This window comes from Lipotes vexillifer, unplaced genomic scaffold (assembly GCF_000442215.2).
Source record: "Lipotes vexillifer unplaced genomic scaffold, Lipotes_vexillifer_v1.1 scaffold1319, whole genome shotgun sequence".
Classification (NCBI taxonomy): domain Eukaryota; kingdom Metazoa; phylum Chordata; class Mammalia; order Artiodactyla; family Lipotidae; genus Lipotes; species Lipotes vexillifer.
The window spans coordinates 29658-41042 of NW_006779997.1; the positions used below are offsets into that span (position 1 = coordinate 29658).

At 37.0% G+C, this 11385-nt stretch overlaps 1 protein-coding gene across 1 annotated transcript in view; it reads right to left on the minus strand.

Annotated features, from left to right (window-relative positions):
• Nucleotides 1-11385, minus strand: part of CFAP44 (cilia and flagella associated protein 44) — a gene marked incomplete at its 3' end in the record, with an annotated part of 117712 nt that overhangs the window by 26923 nt on the left and 79404 nt on the right. The window contains exon 24 of the mRNA XM_007453147.1: nt 2279-2456. Within this exon, the coding sequence (XP_007453209.1) occupies nt 2279-2456 (178 nt within the window). The remainder of the gene's footprint in view (nt 1-2278; nt 2457-11385) is intronic.

Sequence of the window (11385 nt, forward strand, 5' to 3'; positions counted from 1 at the left end):
AAGTCCTTCCTGAGCCCTGTACTCAGCCAGATCCCAGGGAAGGGAAGGCCATTCTTTGGTCAGGAGCACACAGTAACCGTCCTTCCCTGATGAAAACTCAAATCCTATTGGCTTAGAGTCACTTAGGGTTGCCCACCTCGGGCCACTTTAGCCTGTTGTCATTCTGTATTTTGACCACATTCTTTCTGTTACTCCTTGTGTAGGCAAGGTCACGATCCTGAATTCCAGTACCACATCACACTGAGAGGTTCCTGGACTCTTCCTTGGTTCCTTCTCCACTCATCCGAGCCCAGCTATGCCCCTGCCTCCAGTCACAGGTGCCAAACAGGCCCACTGCTCCCTCACTGCCAGCTCTCTCCCCAGGCTGTGTTTCCTAAATGCCCTGACCAGAGCCTCCAGTCACATGCAACCCTGCTCCTGGTGTGCAGTTAGGCAACTAGACGGCCCAAAGGCTGTTAAGAGTAACTTTGCATAAATACACAGGTTAAGAAAAATAAAAGATCGAAAGGCATTTCTTCAAGTCTTCTTACAGAACTTACCTGTATATTTACTATCTACTGTAACAAAATAGAGGAGATGTTTTACATACTTAAGAAGAAACCTTTAAAGCATTAGGGTTTAAACTCAAAATCCAGCCCTTGGGTGAGTGGGGGACCACTTCTGAAGTACCTGGAGGACCGATAATTAAGTGGAGAACAAACCCAAACCAGCCTGGTGGCTGTAAGGCCTACCTCTTTTAGGAGCCCAATTTACATACCAAGCCTCTCTTTCTAATTTTCCAAATACCACACACCTAAACACTAGCCACAGACGGGGGAGGTGGGAGAGGAGGCGGGGTTCGGGGGGAAATGTATAATACACGACTTCTAAAATGCTTGATACTTTTCAGTGACTTTGAACTTAACCATGATAAGAATGACTGTTTGACTTTGACCATTACTTTAACCCTATGAAGAAGACTAGACATGTCTTGTCTTACTGTTGTTCATTGGTAGTAATACCTTTTTTTTTAAAAAACAGACAATTCAACTGAGGCTTAGGGAGAGTTACATGACTAGCCAAGTTCATATAACTATTAAGTGGCAGAGATTGGAATGGAACTCTGATCTTCTGACAGGTAGAATTGTGTGCTCTGCATTATTTAATGCTGTCATTTTAATAAAATAGATTTCAGTACAATGCAGTTCCATTCAAGACATCACACCTGTCTATCACCTCTACCTGGACTATGAAATTTCAGGTGGGATGACTGGCAAATTGTGATCAAAAGAACATTTGTCTATGACAACGGATGAAACATGATAGTTGAAACAAGAATTGCCTTAGACAAACAGCTAGAAAAACAATCCAAACGGTCACTAATAAAATGTTCAAAATGTCCATCTGATCAGAAATTTATAGGTATGAGCTATGAAAATTTACTTGTGGCTATGAATTGCCATACCAGGATCTTTGTAGTGCTGGCATGTACAGCATCTTTGGTGAAATAGAAAAAGACACTCCTTCCCCAAGACATTTCACACTTCCACTTGTCATAAAATTATAAAATATTCAAACATGCTCTATCTGTGGTATGACTGGCACTCTTTTCAATGTGATGCCTTGAAATGGGCAACCTGCACAGCCATACTAGGTGGCCGTATACAAAATTCTCCTCAAAATGGTAGCTCAGATGCCTTCTTAGCCTCTAAGTGTGAAAAGTCACTTGTCAATTCAAAGCAAGGAATTACTATGACAGGGAGAGGAAACTTTAGGATGAAAACAGGTATGAGAAATCAGGATGATTAGAAGCAGTTTGGGGAAATGCAGAGAGAATCAAAAAGGAATATATTAACTGCTCAGTATTGTGTCACCTACAAAAGTTTGGAAGTCCTTCAAAACAAAAGCTAAATACATTGGTCTATTTTCCTAAGTCTTGGTGGTCCACAGCAGCCAGAAACAACAGCCAACAAGGATGTGTTTGAATTTCAGAGATTCAAAGTTCATAAAATATAATGCCTTCACTCATGAAACTGGTATTGAACCAAGTAATTAATTTGAAGGCTGGTTCTGCCATGTTAACTAAATAGTCATGAATAAATCTCTTATCTTTGGGATGCAATTTCCTCATTTGTAAAAAGGGGCATTATTCTAGATAATCATGAAGGCCTCTTCCAATTCTAAATTTCTATGACTATATATCTTTATGGACCAGCTAACAAAATGGGTGGTTTCAGCAGAATTCAATTAAAAAATCCAGGGTGTGTGCCTCATTGTCATGAAAGCTATGGGTAAGTACCATAGAGTCGAGGTATCCCAGTTCCTCTTCCTTCTTGGCAGCATTTATTCTCATGTGTTCAGGTATCTTATAGTCTGGGGCTGTCTTCAAATTGAAGTCTCCCATATACAACTGGGCCTCTTTGATGGCTTGAACATCTTTGGGATCTTCATAGTCATCATCAGGTTTACTCTTGTACCTATCAGAAAAACAGAAAACTCAGCCATAAATGTGACAATAAACTCTAATTTGTCTACTTTAGGCATATAATCAAATTTAATCATGAAGCAAAAGCATAATTCTGAGTCTGTGGTGCTGTCTTTTCCTATAGAGCCCAAGATTTTTTTTTATGTTAATGGCTATTTTTAAAGCACCTCAAGCAAAATAATAAGTAATAAATAAAAAATAATCAACTAGATGGTGCTGAAATAATCTGAATCATTCTTAGGCTTTGGTTAACTTCAAAGTAATTTAGATCAACATTGTTATTTATTCCCGCAATAGAAATTACGCTTTGGATACAGGTTTGTTGTTTTTTTTTTTTAATCACTAAAATGTTACAGTTTTTAAAAAACATAAACGACTATCATAAAGTTTGTCATAACATTTTCAAAAAAAGGCATGTGATTCAAAATGATAGCATGAGTATATATGTATTTACCTCCCTCTCTTTTCCCACATTCCATGGAAATGGCACTGTGGGGGATGTCAAAGGAAGTAAATCACTAGGAAAGCTGAGAATGGGATAGAAAACCATGAGCAAACTAGTGATAGAGATACATTTCTAGGAGACAGAAGATGACATTGTATTAATGGATAAACCAGACCAATGAAAACTCTAGTCCCAGATACCCCCAGGAAAAGGCTATAAAAAGAATTGGGGGCTTCCCTGGTGGCACAGTGGTTGAGAGTCCGTCTGCCAATGCAGGGGCCACGGGTTCGTGCCCCGGTCCAGGAAGATCCCGCATGCCGCGGAGCGGCGGGGCCGGTGAGCCATGGCCGCTGACCCTGCGCGTCCGGAGCCTGTGCTCCACAACGGGAGAGGCCACAACAGTGAGAGGCCCGTGTACTGCAAAAAAAAGAAACCCCCAAAAACAAGAATTGGATTGGGTCTTCTTGATAGAGTTCCTAGGAGGCTCCAAGCAAAGATGGAGCAGGGAATGGAATGCTAGACATTATTTGGTAAAATTAATTAGAGGATTGAAAAGGAATGACTGAACCAGTTGAGCCCTCCCAGCTTTCCCATCTACACACGTGCAAGGCAGTAGCAACCTTATACGTAAACTAAAACGGAAGAACTAATCTCTATGGAAACTGACCTCTCTGCTTGGGAAATACTAAGGTAGCTATGTTATGGGTTGGCACCCCACTGGAGGGGATCTTCATTGGGAGACCCTAACCTACCTAATTCTTTAAAGTGAAGCCTGTCAGTCAACATGAGCATATAGCTTCAGTCAGCCCTTTAGGGGAAAGCAAACATATGTATAGCAAAGGAAACACATGCCATCTAATGTATTAACTGACAGTTGTTCATTTGTGTATAACAGCACTAAAAGGAAAGATTAATATTTTTAATGAAAGGAAAGGAAAGAAAGGAAAGGAAGGAAAGGAAGAAACAAAATACTTCTGCTCTTGCCATGTGAGAGAAACACAGCCCATAATTATCCTCATGCTACAAATAACTAGAACTGAACAAAAATATATAAAACAACTATGTTCAGACATTGAATGATAAGCAGCACAGGACTGTAATTCTTGAGAAAAGTGAAACAAAATAAGTAATCCTTACTGTCTCCTAGTTTCTGCATGGAGGAAATTACCATACTATGGAGTAGGGTTGGAATCCCAGAAATCAGATTTCACAGAGGCCAGAATGGCTAGAATTTTGTGGTAAAGACTATCAGAGCTACACAAAGAAATCTATATCGGGCTCTCTTGAGATTTTGGCTGAGTATTAATTTGTACACTTGTAATGTGAAACACCATGAAGGTGAACAAAGAACATCTGGGGAAAGTCAAATACTGGGAAGCTGTAAGACAACTAATTCTCATAGTTTACACATGGCTGGGACTTGCTTATGATCCCACCAGCTAAAGAGACCTTGTTAAATGTAGAAGACATTCAGTAGAAACCCCAAAAGAGTCATGCCTTCAAAGTAGGAGAAACAGAAGATTTAGACAATATTATCAATCACCTTGTCCTCATTGACACGTATGGAACAGTACACCCAAGAATACAAGAATACATACTCTTTTTCAAGCACACATTGAACTTTAACTAAGAGACTATACGCAGGCCTATACAATTTCCAATAAATTTAAAAGAATTTAAATCACACAGACTATTTTCTATGACCACAAAAAATTAAATTAGAAATCAAACAGAAAGATATTTTTTAAAACCTTAAAATATTTGGAAACTAAACAGCATATTTTAAAATAAACCACAAGTCAAGGAAGAAATCACAAGGGATACTAGAAAATATTTTGGACTGAAGAATAATGAAAATATATCAAAACTAGTGGAATGCAGCACAGGGCTTAGAGGGAAAATTTTACTTTAAATACTTACATTAGAAGAAAAGTATAAAATCAAAGTTTACACCTTAAACTTCAAGAAGAAAGAAAAGAATTAATTAAACCCAATTAAACTCGAATGAAGGAAATGATATAGAACAGAAATCAATGACATAGAAATCAGACAAACAATATATTTTTTAAAATCTATAACCAAAACCTAGTTGCTTAAAAAAATTAATAAAATTCATAAACCTCTTGCTGGAATGATCAAGAAAGACAGAAGATACAAATTAACTATGTCAAAAATAAAAGAGGACAACACAACAGATACTACAGAAATTAAAATAATACAGAATTAAAATAATACAGAATTAAAATAATAATAAGGGAATAGTATTGTATGAACTATATTATGCCAATAAATCTGATGAAATGCACAAATTCCTTGAAAGACACAAAAGACACAAATTACCAAAACTGACCCAAGAAGAAATGTAATAATTTAAATTTTGAGTTTATAATTTATAACCTTCCTTCAAAGAATACTCCAGGTCCAGATGGTTTTACTGATAAATATTATCAAATATTTAAGGAAGAAATAATACCAAGTCTAAACAAAGTCTTTTAGAAAATAGAAAAGAAAAACTTCAACTCTTTTATGAAACCACTGTTATCCTGATAACAACCCAGAGAAGACATTGCATAAAAATAAAACTAGAGAACAATATTCTTCATTAATAAGATACAAAAGTCCTTAACAAATTACTAGCAAATCAAATCCAGCAAAATATTTTTTGAAAATATCAAAAGTCTATTTTATTTTTCTGTTTCATTGAGATATAATTGACATACAATATTGTATTAGTTTAAGGTATACAACATAATGATTTGATATGTGTATATATTGCAAAACATTTACCACAATAAATTTAGTTAACATCTATCACCACACACTGTTACAATTTTTTCCTTATGCTGAGAATTAAGATTGACTCTCTCAGCTCAAATACACAAAACAGTATTGTTAATAGTCACCATGCGGTAAGTTACATTCCCAGAACTTATTTCTTATAACTGCAAGTTTGTATTTTTGACCACTTTTATCCATTTCTCCCATCCCCACCTAACACCCCTGGCCTCTAGCAACCACCAATCTGTTCTGTTTCAATAAGGTCAGATTTTTTTAGATTCCACATACAAGTGAGATCATATAGTATTTATCTTTCTCTGTCAAACTTGTTTCACTTAGTATAATGCCCTCAAGGTCCATTTGTGTTGTCACAAATGGACTGCTTTCTTTTTTTATAGCTGAATAATATTCTGTTGTACAGTATATATGTGCCACAACTTTTTTTAATCCATTCATCCATCAGTGGAGATTTAGGTTGTTTTCCTGTCTTGGCTATTACAAATACAATGAATATGGGGGTACAGATATCTCTGAGATAATGATTTTATCTCCCTTGTATATATAACCAGGAGTGGAATTGCTGGATTATATGGTAGCTCTATTTTTAATTTTTTGAGGAATCCCCACACTGTTTTCCATAGTGGCTACACCAACTTATGTTTCCAACAGTGCACAAGGATTCTCTTTTCTCCACCTCCTCACCAACGCTTGTTATCTCTTGTCCTTTTGATGACAGACATTCTAACAGGTGTGAAATGGTATTTCATTGTGGGTTTGATTCGCATTTCCCTGATGATTAGTGATGCTGAACACTTTCACATACCTGTTGGCCATCTGTATGCCTTCTTTGGAAAAATGTCTATTCAGTTCCTCTGTCCATTTTTTTAAATTTTATTTGCTATTGAGTTGTATGAGTTCTTTATACATTTTGGATATTAACTCCTTATCAGATATATGATTGCAAATATTTTCTCCCATTCCATGAGTTGCCTTTTCATTTTGTTGATGGTTTCCTTTGATGTACAGAAGCTTTTTAGTTTAATGTAGTACAGTTATTTACTTTTTGTTTTTATTGCCTTTGTTTTTGATGTTAAATCCAAAAAAAAATCATTGCAAGGCTGATGTCATGGAGCTTACCACCTATTTTTTTTCTAGAGTTTTATGGTTTCAGGTCTTATATTCAAGTCTTTAATCCATTTTAAGTTTATTTTTTTGTATGGTGTGAGACAGTGGTCCAGTTTTCCCAACCCCATTTATTTATTTATTTATTTATTTATTTATTTATTTATTTATTTATTTATTTATTTATTTATTTATTATCATTATTTTTTTGTGGTACATGGGCCTCTCACTGACGCCGCCTCTCCCGTTGTGGAGCACAGGCTCCGGACGCCCAGGCTCAGCGGCCATAACTCACGGGTCCAGCCGCTCTGCGGCATGTGGGATCTTCCTGGACCGGGGCACGAACCCGTGTCCCCTGCATCGGCAGGCGGACTCTCAACCACTGCGCCACCAGGGAAGCCCCAACCCCATTTATTGAAGAGACTCTCTTTCCTCATTGCATATTCTTGGCTCCTTTGCCATAAATTGACCATATATGCATGGGTTTATTTCTGAGCTATCTATTCTATTTTATTAGCCTATATATCTCTTCTTATGCCAACACCATACTGTTTTGATTGCTACAGCTTTGTAATAAAATTTTGAAATCAGGGAGTGTGATACCTCCAGCTTTGATCTTCTTTCTCAAGATTGCTTTGGTTTTTCGGGGTCTTTGGTTGTTCTGTACAATATTTAGTATTTTTTCCCATTTCTGTGGAAAATGCTATTGGCATTTTCATAGGGGTTGCACTGAATCTATAGATTGCTTTAGATACTATGGATATTTTAACAATACTATATCTTCTAATCCATAAGCACAGAATATCTTTCCATTTATTTGTGTCTTCTTTAATTTCTGTCTCACTCTTCTTATACTCTTTGGTGTACAGATATTTTACCTCCTTGGTGATATTTATTCCTTAGTATTTTATTCTTTTTGATGCGGTTGTAAGTTTGATTTCTTTCTTAATTTCTCTTTCTGATAGTTCATAATTGGTGTATAGGAATGCAGCTGATTTTTGTGTGTTGATTTTGTATCCTGCAACTTTATTGAATTTGTTTATTAGTTCTAATGGTATTTTGGTGGAGTCTTTAAGATTTTCTTTATATAATATGACATCTGAAAACAGAGATGGCTTTACTTCTTCCTTTGGATGCCTTTTATTTCTTTTCTTGCCTAACTACTCTGGCTAGAACTTTCATTCTTATGTTGAATAGAAATAACGATAGTGAGTATCCTTGTCTTGTTCCTGACCTTAGAGGGAAAGCTTTCAGCTCTTCACCACTGAGTATAATGTTAGCTGTGGGCTTGTCATATATGGCCTTTATTATGTTGAGTTATGTTCCTGCTATATCCAGTGTGCTGTGATTTTTTATTATGAATGGACGTTGAACTTGGTCAATGCTTTTTCTGCAGCTATTGAAATATGATTTTTATCTTTTGTTAATGTGATATGTCACACTGCTTTGTGGATGTTCAATCATCCTTGCATCCCTAGAATAAATCCCACTTGATCATGGTATATTATCCCTTTAATATGTTGTTGAATACAGTTTGCTAAATTTGTTGAGGATTTTTGCATCTATGTTCATCAGGGATACTGATGCAAAGAAGGGTATGTGTGTGTGACAGAGAGGAAGGGAGACGGAAGCACAGCGAGCAAGACAGACTGAGCCAGACAGTAAAAAGAGCTAGTAAGCTTTTGAAATCTCCACAGGTTAAATTTCTACTGATGCCTGAGCTTGGTGGAGCAGCTCACAAATGATTGAGTAACTACTGTCTAAAGTAAAGCTCATAGAAGAAGCAGAATTGAGTAGCTTCTCCTAAGGCAACACCAGGTTTAGGATTCTGGTCCAAGGTGGTGACATATGAGGTTCCTGAACTCACCATCTCCTACAGACACACCAAATCTACAGCTATTCACGGTATAATTACCTCTGAAAGAAGTTCAGAAACTAGCTGAATGATTCCCACATGTTGGTGAATGAAAAAATACACATATTGAAATGGATCTTGGCACACTCTCAGCCATTGGGGGCCATTAAGAACAAAGATGCCTTGGATAATCACAAAGGTCTAAGAGACAATGAAGATCTCAGGCCAGGGTGAAAGATAAGGCTCATCTCCTATGAGACCAGATGACTGTACTACTGTAAACTACTGTAAAGAATCTGAAAAAAAGCTACTACACCAAGTAAGCTTGGCAACATCATCAGATTAAAGATAAATATGAGAAAAATCAATTGAGAGGAGTTCCACTTCCAGGAGGATGGAATAGACCCACATTTTTCTATTTTTTCCAGCAAGCAGAAAATAAAAACCCTGGACATTATATATAAAACAAATATAAGAAGATTCAGAAAGGTGAAAAGGAGGTAGGCCACATAAAACCTTGGGACCCAAGGAAGTATATGATGGCAAGTTCTCTGGGTTTTATTTTTGCCTTGTATATCTCAGACCTGGAGCTAAAGAAAACAGTAACTCATGTCATATGATCTGTCAATCCCACTCCTGGACATATATTTGGACAAAATATAATTAAAAAAGATACATGCACCTCTATGTTCATAGCAGCACTATCCACAATAGCCAAGACATGGAAACAACCTAAATGTCCATTGACAGATTAATAGATAAAGACGATGTGGTACACATACACAATGGAATACTACTCAGCCATAAAAAGAATTAAATAATGCCATTTGCAGCAACATGGGTGGACTCAGAGACTATCATAGTAAGTGAAGTTAAGTCAGAAAGAGAAAGACAAATACCGTACAGTATCCCTTAGAAGTGGAATCTAGAATATGACACAAATGAACCTATCTATGAAACAGAAACATACTCACAGACAAAGAGAACAGACTTGTGGTTGTCAAAAGGGAGGGGGCATGGGGGAGGGATGAATAGGGAGTTTGGGGTTAGTAGATGCAAACTATTATATATAGAATGGATAAACAACAAGGTCCTACTTTATAGCACAGGGAACTATATTCAATACCTTGTGATAAACCATAATGTCTCAAAATATAAAAAAGAATGTATATATATGTATAACTGAATCACTTTGTTATACAGCAGAAATCAACACAACATTGTAAGTCAACTATGCTTCAATTAATAAAAAGAAAAAAAACAGTAACTCAGAAACACCAGTGTGTTTAGACAACAAAAGCCCAACAAAATCCTGCTCTCTCTAGCTAAAACATCAAGAAAAGAACAGAATGGCGAGAGAAAAAACTTGTAGACACTAAACTCTCTACTCCAGCCAATACCACAGAAAAAAAAAATGTGGTGCTACTTCCACCCATGCCAGCAAAGGCCAAGTGGGGAGTCTAAACTTCCTCCATCACCAGGCTTTAACAAGGCAACACAACCCCAAGAGAGTGGTGTTAGAGAAAGTGAGTCCTGGGAACCAGGACTTTCATCACCAGTGTGTGGAACAAACCTCCCTACCACAGTGTCAGTGGAGACCCCAAAGGGAATCTGGACTTCCACTCCTGCCTAGCAGTAACAAGGTGATCTACCCCTCCCCCTCCCTGCTGCAGTTGTGTGTGAGGAGCCCTAGTGGAGAGTAATGATTTTCACCATGCTCCACAGTAACAGTGGAGGTCAACTGGAGAGCAAAGTGGTATTAGTGGGAGTCTAGTGGAATCTGGAGCACCAACTTTTGACCAGCGAGTAGCCCCTTCCTTCCTAAGGTGTCAACTGGAGAAGAATGGGTAACCTGGACTTCTATACTCATAATAAGATGGCACTCCTCCTTATCCTGCTGAAACCAGAGAAAGCCAGCTAAAACAGAATATATAAATAACATCCAGAGTCTCATAATACCCCAAATGTCCAGATTTCAATAAAAAATAACCTGACATACCAAGAATCAGGATGACCTCAACTTGAATGAGAAAAGACAATTACCAGATACCAAACCCAAGATGACAGAGATGTTAGAATAATCTGACAAGTTTTCAAAGCAGCCATCATAAAGTTCTTCAAAAAATCATTAGGAAGATGCTTGAAACAGGTGAAAAAATAGAAAGTCTCAGAAATAAATGTAGGATAACAAAGAACCAAACGGAATCTTTAAAAGAACTGAAAAACATAATAACCAAAAAAAAAAAAAAACAACTTAATAGATGGGCTCAAAATCAAAATGGAGGAGACAGAGGAAAGAATCAATTAACTTGAAGATACAATAGAAATTACCCAATCTGAACAGCAGAAAGAAAAGATACTAGAAACAAACAAACAACAACAACAAACAACAACAGAAAGCAGAGTCTCAGGGATCTAATATTGGTCTCACTGGAGTCCCAGAAGGAAAGGGAAAAAAAAGACAGGTCTTCAAAATAACTGTAAGAAATAATGGCTGAAAGCCCTCCCAAATTTGGCGAGAGACCCAGTATACAGATTCAAGAAGTTTAATAAATACCAAAAAAAAAAAAAAATTCAAAGACATACCAAGATACATCAAACTTCTGAAAACTAAAAGAAAATATATTGAGAGCAGCAAGGGAAAAATAACACCTTATATTTATGGGGAAAACAATTTGAATGTCAGCAGATTGATCATAAGAAATCATGGAGGCCAGCAGG